The sequence below is a fragment of the Leptodactylus fuscus genome, chromosome 1, assembly GCF_031893055.1.
Source record: "Leptodactylus fuscus isolate aLepFus1 chromosome 1, aLepFus1.hap2, whole genome shotgun sequence".
Classification (NCBI taxonomy): domain Eukaryota; kingdom Metazoa; phylum Chordata; class Amphibia; order Anura; family Leptodactylidae; genus Leptodactylus; species Leptodactylus fuscus.
The window spans coordinates 356,422,928-356,437,901 of record NC_134265.1 but is presented as its reverse complement, the minus strand read 5'-3'; the positions used below and the strand labels follow the sequence as shown (position 1 = coordinate 356,437,901).

Sequence of the window (14,974 nt, the reverse complement as noted above, 5' to 3'; positions counted from 1 at the left end):
GTACATTGTGAGTCCTACATGGGGCTCACATTCCACAATTTAAAAAAGACCTCCTATTGACTTCAATGGGTTCCTTGTTCTTCCAGCAAAAAAAAAGGAATCCATTGAAGTCAATGGAAGGCATTTTTTAGCAATGAAATTCCACACCAAATTCCTCACCATTTTCCTCCATGTGAATGGGCCCTAAGGTGTTCATTTATAGTTTACATGACCCTGAAGCCTTGTTTCATTCTGAGAATAAACAGAGTCCTTTAACAATACACTCAGTGGCCTGTTATTATATAAAGGGGGGATTTATCATCAGATTTACGCCCATCTTCAGACCCCAGAGTATAATAATCATAACCCTGGGGAGGTGTGGGAAAACAAGGAACAGCTCAGACTCACCTGTCCAGGGCTCCAACACTACGGCCTTCTTCTGGGGCCATCAGTCGCCCACTTTCAGCCTCCCCTTTAACCCTTTGTCATTAGTTAGAAAAGAACATATAACATAGGTTAGGAGAAAACCCCATGTTAATAGTGAACCCATAATCTGAGCCAGGTATAAAGGGCTCCTCCCAAATGTCCAATCACCCTAGCAGTGAGATTTTGAGGTGCTGGCCAATAACAAAAAAAAAAAAAAAAAAAAAAAAAATAAAGTAAAAACTGCTCTTTCTTCCTATTTATCATAAAGAAATGGAAAATAGATATAATTTGTATTACTGTGTCTGAAAATGTCTGATCTAATAAAAAATATATTATTTTAGCAAAAAATGATCCCAAATCTTTTTTGTTCACCTTGCTCTTCAAAAAATAGGGTAAAATCTGATCACAAAGGTGCATGGACTTCAAAATGGCAGCAATAAAAGCCTCAGCTAAGATGTGAAAAACACATTTGCATATACAGTCCTATGAAAAAGTTTGGGCACCCCTATTAATCTTAATCATTTTTAGTTCTAAATATTTTGGTGTTTGCAACAGCCATTTCAGTTTGATCTATCTAATAACTGATGGACACAGTAATATTTCAGGATTGAAATGAGGTTTATTGTACTAACAGAAAATGTGCAATATGCATTAAACCAAATTTGACCGGTGCAAAAATTTTGGTACCCTTATCATTTTATTGATTTGAATACTCCTAACTACTTTTTACTGACTTACTGAAGCACAAAATTGGTTTTGTAACCTCAGTGAGCTTTGAACTTCATAGCCAGATGTATCCAATCATAAGAAAAAGTATTTAAGGTGGCCAATTGCAAGTTGTTCTACTATTTGAATCTCCTCTGAAGAGCGGCATCATGGGCTACTCAAAACAACTCTCAAATGATCTGAAAACAAAGATTGCTCAACATAGTTGTTCAGGGGAAGGATACAAAAAGCTGTCTCAGAGATTTAACCTGTCAGTTTCCACTGTGAGGAACATAGTAAGGAAATGGAAGACCACAGGGACAGTTCTTGTTAAGCCCAGAAGTGGCAGGCCAAGAAAAATATCAGAAAGGCAGAGAAGAAGAATGGTGAGAACAGTCAAAGACAATCCACAGACCACCTCCAAAGAGCTGCAGCATCATCTTGCTGCAGATGGTGTCACTGTGCATCAGTCAACGATACTGCGCACTTTGCACAAGGAGAAGATGTATGGGAGAGTGCTGAGAAAGAAGCCGTTTCTGCATGTACGCCACAAATAGAGTTGCCTGAGGTATGAAAAAGCACATTTGGACAAGGCAGCTTCATTTTGGAAGAAGGTCTTGTGGACTGATGAAACAAAGATTGAGTTGTTTGGTCATACAAAAAGGCGTTATGCATGGCGTCCAAAAAAAATAGCATTCCAAGAAAAACACTTGCTACCCACTGTAGAATTTGGTGGAGGTTCCATCATGCTTTGGGGCTGTGTGGCCAATGCTGGCACCGGGAATCTTGTTAAAGTTGAGGATCGCATGGATTCCACTCAGTATCAGCAGATTCTTGAGAAAAATGTTCAAGAATAAGTGACGAAGATGGATATTTCAGCAAAACAACGATCCAAAACACCGCTCCAAATCGACTCAGGCATTCATGCAGAGGAACAATTACAATGTTCTGGAATGGCCATCCCAGTCCCCAGACCTGAATATCATTGAACATCTGTGGGATGATTTGTAGCGGGCTGTCCATGCTCGGCGACCATCAAGCTTAACTGAACTTGAATTGTTTTGTAAAGAGGAATGGTCCAAAATACCTTCCTCCAGGATCCAGGAACTGATTAAAAGCTACAGGAAGCGACTAGAGACTGTTATCTTTGCAAAAGGAGGATCTACTAAATATTACTGGCACTTTTCTGTTGAGGTGCCCAGACTTTTGCACCGGTCAAATTTTGGTTTAATGCATATTGCGCATTTTCTGTTAGTACAATAAACCTCATTTCAATCCTGAAATATTACTGTGTCCATCAGTTATTAGATATATCAAACTGAAATGGCTGTTGCCAACACCAAAATATTTAGGACTAAAAATGATTAAGATTAATAGGGGTGCCCAAACTTTTTCATAGGACTGTATATGTGTAAGTGGTTTTACAAACTATATAAATCTAGTAGAGACAAAAGTCTTCTGACCAGAAACTCAGGGCCCTCTGATATTTGCTTGCACAGCTTATACATTTCCTTCTTTCCGCAGTCAGTTTTGTCCTAATGATTTGGTTATTTGGGGGGATTGCCTTCACTTTGTACAAGCTATATTCTTTATATTTCCTGGTGATGTGGCCATATGAGGGCTCGGTTTTGGTTGGATGTGATGTACTTTTTATTGACACTATTTCCGGGTGCCTATGACTTATTGACTAAATGTTAGTAACTCTTTCTGGGTGGAATCTGAAAATAACCCAACAATTCTAGCATTGCTTTGTGACATGTTTTGCCAGTCACCATACAGAATAAGTAACATTATTTTGTTTTGTTTTTGTAGATTGTGAGCCCCACATAGAGCTCACAATGTACATTTTTTTCCTATCAGTATGTCTTTTTTTTAAATATGGGATGGAAATCCATGCAAAAACAGGGAGAACATACAAACTCCTTGCAGATGGTTTTTTGCCTTTGGAGGGATTTCAACACCAGGACTCCATTACGGCAAGGCTGCAGTGATGCTATCCACTGAGCCACCGTGTGGCCCCCTAAGAAATATGATTATTCTGGGTGTCATTACTATTACAACGATACTTCATTTACAATGTTTTTTTATTAGTTACTAATTTTGTTGAATAAAATTACATTTAAGAATTAAAATCCGTTAATATCGCATCATCATCTGATTAGCATTTTTATTTTTGGTTGAAAGTTGGTTAAGGGCTTAGATTCTGTGGAACGAGCTGTGCTTTGTAGTGCTGGAGAAGGCGGAGTCTAAGATCGGTCCTCAGCAGTCTCCATTGTGGTCCGATCTCAGATGTAGCAGAGTTGACACAGCGCTGCTACATCTCAGATGTAGCAGAGCCCAGCGCACGGCCAGCTCTGCTGCATCTCAGGTGTAGCAGAGCTGTGTCAACTCTGCTATACCTGAGATCGGACCGCAATGGAGACTGCTGTGAACCGATCTTAGACTCCGCCTCCTCACAGACAAGCCTCCTGCAGAACCAACGTTGATTGGACAAATGCTGTACACTTTAAGGCATTCGGCCAATCAACGCTGGTCAATGCATTCCTATGGGGAAAAGTCAGCTCCCGCATTATTAGTGGCGTAATACAGGGAATTGGGCATGTTAGATACCCCCAGGCATGCTTCCCCTGCTGTCCCAGTTGCATTGCAGAGTTGTTGTCCTCATTTGCTGAGGTGTCATAGTGAACTTGGTGACTCTCCTGAGTTGAAGAGTGGTTTCCCCTGAAACTAAGCTTTTTTCCCCATAGACTATAATGGGGCTTGATATTCGTTTAAATAGTCGAATATTGAGGGGCTATTCGAAACGAATAATGAACATCGAATATTTAACTGTTCGCTCATCTCTAGTCTTGTTTAATTATCCATGTTGTAAAATAATTACCCTTCCCCACCCACTATTATTACCTATATGTATCTAAATATTTCCTGTATTCAGAAAGAATCTGCTGAGCCTGAATGCTACATTGTCTATGTATACTGTATATTCATTCAGTCCTGACATATTACCGGCTGTGTAATGTGTGACGTCACATGTAGTGCGATCATCTGCAGGACGGTCAGTACTAAGGATTGTGACCCCGCAGTGCAACAATACTACCATATATATATATATATATATATATATATATATATATATATATATATACCACTAAAGCAGCATCTTCATGGGAATAAGGGGCAAAAGCTTTATAATAGAATATAATACAGAGATATTCTGTCTAGCACAGTGTATAATAGTGGTGTGGGGGAGGGGCATTATGTTACCACGTGGCATATTACACATCATCATTTATTACTATTATTACATATTCCCTTTCTTCTCCCCAGCAGATCAGTTTTTCTGTTCATTTTTGATCTAAATAAAATAATAAAACATCTTGGGAAAAACACACAAGCTAAAAGTCCAGCACTGGAAGCCATTACTGCAAATATCTCCACGGCCACCATGTATTTCCCTCTGGTGCTCAGATAAGCCGGGATCATGGCCATCCAGACACTACAGAACAGCAGCATGCTGAAGGTGATGTACTTGGCCTCATTAAAACTGTCCGGTAATGTCCTCACCATGAAAGCCAGAAGAAAGCTGACAGCGGCCAGGAGCCCCATATAACCCAACATGGAGTAGAACCAGAGATCTGAGCCCTCATTACACTGAATGATGATCTTCTCAGGATAAGACTGAGTGTCCAGGTCCTGGAATGGGGGAGAAATAGACAACCACAGAACACAGATGACAACCTGGAAGGAGGAACACAACAACACTATGGTATAGGGCAGCTTCACACTCAGCCATTTTCTCCAGGGGCTTCCAGGCTTGGTGGACTTAAAAGCAACACAAACCATAACAGTCTTGGCCAGAAGTGAAGAGACGGCGACCGAGAAGAAGACTCCAAAACTGGTTTCACGTAATCTACAAGTGACATCACTGGGACGACCAAGAAACAAGAAGACAGAGAGGAAGCTGAGGATGATGGAGACCAGGAGGAGATAACTCAGGTTCCGGTTATTAGCTTTAACAATAGGAGTGTCCCGGTAGGAAATAAATATTCCAAATATGGAGCCGGTCACAAGACATCCGAAGAGTGAGAAGGAGGAAGTTACAGAAGCAATGGTGTCATTATAAGAGATGAATTCCATTACTTTGGGCAGACATCGGTCTCTCTTCTTATTTGGCCATTCGTCACTTTGGCATTTACTGCAGCTGTCGGCATCTGTAGGAAGATTTAATTACATATTAGATATTATAAAGGACCGATCTGTCTGAAAACTCCACAAGTCAGGACTCTCAGGACCTGCGGGAACAAATAGTAAGTGAGACAAACTAGATATTTAGTGACAGTGGAATCATGTGACACATAGTATAAAGGTAAGAAATGGAGAAAAGATAAAGGTAAACTTGGTGCAGAAATAGTTACTATAAGCTAATAAGTAAGTTCATACAACTCATTGTGAAGGAAACGTCCCAATATTGTAACAATCACAAAAAATGAAACAATTATGATTCCTAGAAGGCTGCAATGAAAACACAAAGCAAAGAACACTTAGCCATTATGGTCTTCTAACAGGGATGAGGTTAAATGGATGAAATGGTCGTACAGACGTGTCCTTCCTTATCTTTACTATTGGCCGAACCTGTAATCATCATCCTGAAATATATTACAATACATAAATTTTGCTCAACCCCCCCAAAAAAAACCTATCCTTATAAACATGAGAACCACGGCGGTTTCTTGTCACCAACCCCAGAACAGATATACATGACAATATGAAGACGGCTCTGAGATTAGTTATTAGAGATGAGCGAACAGCAGCGCCGCACCTCCCATGAGGCAACCTGAAGCGAGCGCTTCAGGCGGCGCTATGCCAGGGCCTCAGGGAGGGCGGCATTTTTGCTAACCTAAGCCAGTCCAGGACAAGCTGTCCTGGACTGGCTTAGCACCGAGCGGTGGTTTGGGGAGGCCACTGGAGCAGCGCTGCTCCAGCAGCCTCCCCTCACGCTCAGGCAGAGCGCAGGCAGTCTCCGGGCCTGCTCTCTGCCGGCGAACGGCGCTAAGCCACGCCCCCTTCGAGTCACCACGCCCCTCCGCTAAGCCACACCCCCGATCCGTCCCCTCCCCCGACGGCTTTTTTTGCACCAATAACTGCGCAGGGGAGGTGGGACAGGAACTAGGACAACGGAGGCATTGAAAAAAAATCGGAAAAAGTAATTGGCTGACTAATTCAGGTAACCTCCAATTTATAAGAATAGTGGATTTAATATCCGGGGCATATGAGACTGTGAACTATGTGACTGTGAGACAGGGACAGATTTACAGGCAGGGTTAGCTAGGGATTACCTTTATTTAGGGGGGAATGTCACTGAACCAGATCTTTGGAGCTCTATCTGGTCGGGATCCCTGTCAGTTTGCGATATGCGCAAGCTGACTTTTTCCCATAGGAATGCATTGTCCAGCGTTAATTGGCCGAATGCCATAGAGAGTACGGCATTCGGCCAATCAACGCTGGTTCTGCCGGAGGCTCGTCTATCAGGAGGCAGAGACTGAGATCGGACCAGAATGGAGACTGCTGTGGACCGATCTTAGACTCTGCCTCCTCCAGCAGAACCAGCGTTGATTGGCCGAATGCTGTACTCTGTATGCGCTCAGCTCGGGTACTCCAGAGATGAGCCGAGCTGAGTGCACGGTCTGCACTGCTACACCAGAAATAAAGCAGTGCTGTGGACTAATCTTAGACTTCGCCTCCTTCAGCAGAACCAGCATTGATTGGCCGAATATTGTACTCTGTATGCCATTCGGCCAATCAACATTGGTCAATGCATTCCTATGGGAAAAAGTCAACTCGCTCATATCGCAAGCTGACAGGAATCCCGATGTAATACAGTGACTTCGGCATATTAGATGCCCCCAGACATCTTCCCCTGCTGTCCCAGTTGCATTCCAGGGTATTGGCATCATTTCCTGGGGTGTCATAGTGGACTTAGTGACTCTCCTGAGTCGAATAGTGGTTTCCCCCTAAATGAGTATTTATTCCCCATAGACTATAATAGGGTTCGATGTTCAATCGAACTGTCAAGTATTGAGCGGCTACTCAAATCAAACATTTCACTGCATTATGGATCGAATTTTATTCTCCATCATCTTTCATCAGCAGAAAATATAAAATCTAGCTCTAGAACATCATTCTCATTATCTACACTGATAATCGAGTACTACTACTCCTGTCAAGTCTGAGAACATGAATCAAGATTCTTATACTTTATATTGTAGAAATACTAATTTTTCCTTAATGAGGTTGCATGGATCTGAGACAAAGGATCTTGAAGCCCAGAGGGAGCTTGTTTACCCTGCCTCGTGGTGAAGTCTTCAGGTTACAGCAAGGAGGTGTCTGGCTGGACATTGAGGTTTGGAGCCAATGGGAGATGGACAACTCAGGAATGTCAAAGGGGGCAGTAACCCCTCCTTTCTTTGTCTCTAAAGTGTGTGTACTTTCAATAAAGAGCCAGTTGTGCTGAGCTGGGCTAAGGGGCTAGCATGGCTGATTTGATACGGAACTCTGTGTCTGTCTCATTATTAGCGATTTGTGCACAAACATGCTTATTAATTTGGACTGACTTATTGATCCATGATATAGTCAATATTTTGGCTTTAACACTCCTACTAGAACATCATCACACTGGTAAGACAGTACTACTACTCCTACTAGACCATCATGTACACTGGTAAGACAGTACTACTACTCCTACTAGATCATCATCACACTGGTAAGACAGTACTACTACTCCTACTAGAACATCATCACACTGGTAAGACAGTACTACTACTCCTACTAGATCATCATCACACTGGTAAGACAGTACTACTACTCCTACTAGAACATCATCACACTGGTAAGACAGTACTACTACTTCTACTAGAACATCATCACACTGGTAAGACAGTACTACTACTACTACTCCTACTAGAACATCATCACACTGGTAAGACAGTACTACTACTTCTACTAGAACATCATCACACTGGTAAGACAGTACTACTACTCCTACTAGAACATCATCATACTGGTAAGACAGTACTACTACTCCTACTAGAACATCATCACACTGGTAAGACAGTACTACTACTCCTACTAGAGCATCATCACACTGGTAAGACAGTACTACTACTCCTACTAGAACATCATCACACTAGTAAGACAGTACTACTACTCCTACTAGAACATCATCACACTGGTAAGACAGTACTACTACTCCTACTAGACCATCATCACACTGGTAAGACAGTACTACTACTTCTACTAGAACATCATCACACTGGTAAGACAGTACTACTAATCCTACTAGAACATCATCACACTGGTAAGACAGTACTACTACTCCTACTAGAACATCATCACACTTGTAAGACAGTACTACTACTCCTACTAGACCATCATCACACTGGTAAGACAGTACTACTAGTCCTACTAGAACATCATCACACTGGTAAGACAGTACTACTAATCCTACTAGAACATCATCACACTGGTAAGACAGTACTACTACTCCTACTAGAACATCATCACACTTGTAAGACAGTACTACTACTCCTACTAGACCATCATCACACTGGTAAGACAGTACTACTACTCCTACTAGAACATCATCACACTGGTAAGACAGTACTACTAATCCTACTAGAACATCATCACACTGGTAAGACAGTACTACTACTCCTACTAGACCATCATCACACTGGTAAGACAGTACTACTACTCCTACTAGAACATCATCACACTGGTAAGACAGTACTACTACTTCTACTAGAACATCATCACACTGGTAAGACAGTACTACTACTCCTACTAGGACATCATCACACTGATAAGACAGTACTACTACTACTACTAGACCATCATCACACTGGTAAGACAGTACTACTACTCCTACTAGAACATCATCACACTGGTAAGACAGTACTACTACTCCTACTAGAACATCATCACACTGGTAAGACAGTACTACTACTCCTACTAGAACATCATCACACTGGTAAGACAGTACTACTACTCCTACTAGAACATCATCACACTGGTAAGACAGTACTACTACTCCTACTAGACCATCATCACACTGATAAGACAGTACTACTGCTCCTACTATCATATACCGGTTATATTGGAGATCTCTCCCTCTGAACATGGCACACAGTCATAGCAGCAGGTGTGAATTGTTTCTCCTGCCTTCTTCCTGCTTCCAGGTAAACATGGCTCTGAGCAGCGGGATACTGGGATCTGAAGGAGAAGACAAGAAGCATTACTGGAGTGACACAGAATGTCCATGTGTGACCTCGGAGGGTGGACTATAGTAGGTGTCCCATGAGGAGTCCCCAGGTCAGTGAATGAGATATGGAGTCTGTTGTTGTTTATACCCTGTCTGATGTGATCTCTGTTCTTACAAAGTGGCAGTGTTCATGGTTGAACTTCTTACATAATAGCCATGACTATGACATCATCAGTGACCTCACACTCCTATAGTCCCTCATGACTAGCTTAGGTAGAGCTTTACTAGGGAAAACTTTAGAGCCTTTTTTCCAAAAAAAGGAAGTAAAAAAGTTTATTAAACTATATAACAAAAATCTTCCCCAAACTCCCCCCTACACAATAGTAAATCTGTATTATTAATAATGAGGTATAAATGAGAACTGCGGCAATTTCTGGGGGGCGCTATGCAGCAAAATGAGATTTATGTGACATTAAATTGTCACAGTGACACAGATTGAGCTGAGACATAAGAAATGGTATAAAGGGGAATAAATGTTGGTTTGTCACAGAATATTTTCTAATTTAGGTCGGCAATCTCTGTAAGATAATGAGATTTATGTGTCACTAATTGTCACTTCACTTGGATACAATCTGATAGAATGTGAGACATGTGATAGTGATGCGGCAGCTCTGACAGCAATGGCAATGTCTTTCTTTCTCCATAAATTCTCTTGGTTGCCCTCGTAGCATTATGGGGAATCCAGCCCGGTCTCCGCTCCAGGTCATTGGGCTCCTCTCGATCTGGCAGACGTCATTTTGTTAGAATTGCACATAATGAATCCCAAGAATTCTATAATCTAAAAGTTGGGAATTTTGGAATGAATTTGGTTTGTGTCATGTTGAATCGCTCATCTCCACTGCAGATTATTTTTCCTCTTTTGTATGTACAGAACTAAAGTTGCTGTTTTGGGGATTTATATACTTACTAGTAGAATACCCGGCGGCTTTGCTCGCGGAAAATATGTTGGATTGTTGGTTATGCTAAAGTAAAATTTTCGGTATCACACTGCATTTGCGTGATCTGCAACCTACACTGACAGCTTTCAGCTGTGTGTGCATTTGCACATAGAACTGAAGGCAGCGATTGCTCATCAATGGGGAATCCTGTACCAGATTCCTTGTTAGTGAGCGATCCGGGCGACCGCACGTGTGCCAACATAGAGGGCTCTGTGTCCCCTCTCTGGCATGTGAGCCATAGGTTCACCATCACTGACATAGTGCAGTGACCCAGAGCGACCACTGATAGTGAGTTAGGGCCCTTGTGCGCCTGTGGCCAGTAGCTTACTCCTGGGCACTGCTCCCCAGCACCTCTGTGGCACCCCTGTCAGTATTTAGGCAGATGTATCTCTCTTTTATATAGGTCCTGATGTACTTTGCATTATAAATTTATTGTTATGTTCTGTCACTTTAAGTTTCCTGTGTCTGCTAAACATGTGAGTTGTGAGCACCAATCCCTATCCAGTCCTCTCCCTGGGAGGAGCTTCCTTCCTCTCAGGCCTGCAGTCTAGACCTAGAGTCTAGGGAAGGCAGACATCCCTGCCACCAGCTCTTAGCTCCTGTGTAGGCCTCAAGCCTGAGGTCTAGGCCTACTTGTTTTCTCTGAAGTTGCAGTGAGACTGCAGGTCTCAGCCGAGATCCCTGACAAGCTGAAATCCGGGTCTGGAAGATATAGCCGGCCGGTACAGCTGGGCTGAAGTGCCTGCACCCCTGAAATCAACTCCTGCACCTTCTACCTCTCCGGACAGAGCCCCGTGAGCTGCGGAAACTCTGCAAGGTCTCCTACCTCCCTAAAGTACTGTGCATACTGTTTGCCAGGAGGGGCAACTACTTCAAGGACCCTCCTGCCTTGCTAGTGGCCTTTCATCGGTCCCCGAGCCACAGCACCCCGACATCACCAAACGTGAGTCTTTATCCGTAATGAGCCAAGTTACGAAGCCGCAGTTACCGTCGTCTCCCACAAGGGCTGGCCTGTCCTATCATCTACTCTCCTACTGTATTTGTACACCTTCACATTGCTAATAGCAACCGTCCTCCCAACTGCTGCTAAGGGACATAAGGATTGGTGATTGGTGCCTCACTTAACTCTTCAGTGCCTGGACTGGACTTTGTCACATTGCACTGTGAACCTGCTGCTGCAAAGCACTGTAAGACTGCCGGTTTCTTCAGTAAAGTTAACCTGTTCACCCTAACCCTGTGTGGTCGACTGTTATCCTGCACATCGCGCCTGGGTGAATGGAAGAGTGGAAAGGGTTGTGGATAATCAGGGATACACCGGGACACCACTCTGCCCAAACGTGACAACACTACATTGCCCGTTGCCCCTGGTTACCACAAGACCCCTTTTTCTGGCATCACAAACAGGATATGAACTTTGTGAAAATTGGGCCCCAATTTATTGCTGGACATTATACTCCATCATCGCTACCCCTCCTGTGGACTACCAGCCATCTCAGAGTGAGTAACGAACTGTTGTGTATAAAGGGGTACTGTGCTTTTAAAACCGCCGCCATTGCTGTGTGGCCGGCGTGTCTGTGGACTGTATTGCCAGCGGGCGCCAAAATCCTCAGGCTGCGCCAGAATCGCCCCCTGGATTGGCACCAAAAGCTACAGAGTGTCGCCGCCCCCTCCACAGACTGTGTACTTGCTTTCTGCCGACTCCTCCTCTTGTGGCCTCCGCTCCAGCCGCCATCTTGCTGAAGCCCTGGGCTTCCCCTCTAGTGTCGGGAGGCGTGCCTTCATCTCAGCCGGCTGCAGTTCACTCCTGGGAAAGGAGTGACATCACGACCAGCCGCCGACTGCTCCGGATCTCCGCCCAGCTACAGGGACCGCACCGGAGCGTCCACATCTGCCTCTGCAGCCGCGCAGTGAGTAAGCCAGCAGCGCTGGCAAGAGGGAGAAAGAGTGAATTGATTGACCACCCGGCACAGCGCCGCAAGCACGAGAAAAATTTAAAGCAACAGTACCACACTATCCTACTATCATGTCTGACGCGGACAATGCTCAATTAAATGTTATTCCTGATGATGGATCAGCTGCTGCAGCTACTGGAGTGAACTTTCTTCTGAGGGCTCCGCACCTACCCAGTTATCAGGGGGACCCCCACACTTTAACAGACTTTAAGGAACAAATACTCCGGGCTTTTCACTTGTTACCTTTATCCCCAGTGCAGCAGGTGAATGTGCTTCTGGGCCAGCTGGAAGGAGTCGCCTTCCAAGAAGCTCGCTCCTGGCCCACAGCTGATAAAGACTGTTGAAAAGATCTTCACCCGGCTCAAGCGGGAATTTGAACCAAAATCTTCTACAGAGGTGAGACTGGGATTCTTCAATAGAAGACAACAACCAGGTGAGACATTGAGAGACTATGCCTTAGCCCTGCAAACTGCTTTCCGGGCTGTACAGCAAATTGATTCCATTAGTGCGGTTGAAGCTGATAAGATGCTCAAGGACAGATTTATTGAAGGCGTAGACTCCCGGCTAGGGCAAAGCCAACTCCGCATGCTAGCGGTGCAGAATCAGGACGTTTCATTTGCAGATTTCAAGTCGCTAGCCATCCAAGTCTTGGGGACCGAGGCACCTTACAGCCCCCTCCTGTACTCTCACCCTTCCAACTTAGAAAGTGGACAAGTTGTCGCACCTACACCTCTGTTACCTGCCGCTCCAGCTGTTCCTGCTGTTACTCAGGCTGCCCAAGCTTCTACACCTGATCTGGTGGCCTGTCTGAAAGATTGCATGGACAGAGTAGTTGAAAGTGCTGTTAAAAAATCCAGGGAGCCTTCCCTGTCCCGCTCTTCCTCACCTGAGCCACGACAGTACTATCCAGGTCCCAGGCGTCCTCCGCCTGACAGGCCACCACCTGCTAATAGAACTGTTTGCTCTTATTGTAAGAAATTTGGCCACCATCGCAACCAATGCTTTCAGTTAAACGGGATGCCCCCGAGGCAGAGGACCAACCCTCGGGAGGAATATACAGAGGTCCCTCCAAGGTGCCCAAATTCATTGCGCCCTGTCCGTACATCACTGTCCGAATCAATGGAGTCCCATTCGAGGCCCTTATAGACACTGGCTCTCAAGTCAATACCCTAAATAAGTTTGCTTATGTTCAACACTGGGACCTCAGAGACCTATCCAAAGACGTTGGCGGCCAAGGATTTGATCTCTTAGCAAGTAACGGTCAGCCTATTCCTCAAGTGGGTTATTGGGAACCCACCATCCAGATTGGCGACTGCCGTCTCCCTCAACAAGGTGTCATTGTCACAGGGGTAGAAGAAGAGGGCTCTGCTGCCTTAGTGCTAGGCATAAATGTCCTTAAACAGGACCTTTCACCACTTTTGGGCACATGCAGTGTTATATACTGCTGGAAAGCTGACAGTGCGCTGAATTCAGCGCACTGTCGGCTTTCCCGATCTGTGCCCGGTGTAAAGAGCTTACGGTGCCGGTATCGTAGTGCTCTATGGTCAGAAGGGCGTTTCTGACCATTAGCCAGAGACGTCCTTCTGCCTCGCGGCGCCTATCGCGCTGTGCTTTGGAGCCGGGAGGAACGTCCCCTCCCTCTGCTCACACAGCTCGTCCATAGACGAGTATTATCAGGAGCGGGAGGGGGGAGTTCCTCCCCGCTCCACAGCACAGCGTGATAGGCGCCGCGAGGCAGAAGGACGTTCCTGGCTAACTGTCAGAAATGCCCTTCTGACCATAGAGCACTACGGTACCGGCACCATAAGCTCTTTACACCGGGCACAGATCGGGAAAGCCGACAGTGCGCTGAATTCAGCGCACTGTCAGCTTTCCAGCAGTATATAACACTGCATGTGCCCAAAAGTGGTGAAAGGTCCTCTTTAAGAACTGTTTTGATGAAATAATCAGTGCCTTGCACGTGTCTCTCTCCACTGCTTCTTCTTCCCACAGGAAAGCCATACAACACCATGTCAAGGTGCTGGTGGCACATCAACGGTTCGCTAACCGTAACGGAGAGATCTGCCGTGTCCGGATCCGGGACACTCACCCTGTGACTCTGTCTGCCAACTCTGAGACGATCGTCTGGTGCCACGCACACCCCGGTGTAAAGAATGAAAATTATCAGGCTCTTCTGGAACCCATCCAACTGGAGACTCAACCTCTGGTGAAAGCTGCACGCAGTCTTGTGACTGTCACCAATGGTAAGATACCAGTACGCCTCATCAACATGAGTGACACACCTGTGAGCCTTTACAAATTCACACCGGTCGGCCAATTGCACCAGCTGTGCCCTGCAGATATCCTTGCTGACACAGCTACGGCAAAACAACGGGCTGCTACCACCACACCTTACACAGATAGGACCAGCCCTTCACCCTGGTAGATGGAGCTTAATGTGGGAGACGCTAACACACCTCCGGAATACCTCAACGGTGTCATCAACCTGGCCAAACGTCATCACCACGCTTTCAGCAAACACCCCTCTGATTATGGAAAGACCTCCTTAATTCAGCATCGCATCATCACTGGCGATCATCCTCCCATCAAAGAGAGGCACCGGCCTGTTCCTCCTGCAATGTACCAACCTGTCAAGCAGCTGTTGCGGGAAATGAAAG

At 45.0% G+C, this 14,974-nt stretch overlaps 1 protein-coding gene across 1 annotated transcript; it reads right to left on the bottom strand.

The window, feature by feature from the left end:
• Positions 1-203: 203 nt before the first annotated feature.
• Positions 204-12,390, bottom strand: LOC142209726 (vomeronasal type-2 receptor 26-like). The gene is made up of 6 exons (XM_075279071.1): positions 12,385-12,390; positions 12,240-12,290; positions 9,255-9,378; positions 4,485-5,321; positions 388-451; positions 204-231 (listed from the first exon to the last, which is right to left on the bottom strand). The coding sequence occupies exons 1-6, from the start codon at positions 12,388-12,390 to the stop codon at positions 204-206; spliced, it is 1,110 nt and encodes a 369-aa protein (XP_075135172.1).
• Between the last annotated feature and the right edge of the window lie 2,584 nt (positions 12,391-14,974).

What these genes read in the sequence shown, in the direction of transcription:
- LOC142209726 (XM_075279071.1), bottom strand. An exon ending in AGAGATCTCCAATATAACCG is followed by an intron (nt 5,322 to 9,254) that starts GTATATGATAGT and finishes ATCTTCCTACAG; the next exon opens with ATGCCGACAGCTGCAGTAAA. An exon ending in TTGTGTGTTTTTCCCAAGAT is followed by an intron (nt 452 to 4,484) that starts GTTTTATTATTT and finishes AAAGGGTTAAAG; the next exon opens with GGGAGGCTGAAAGTGGGCGA.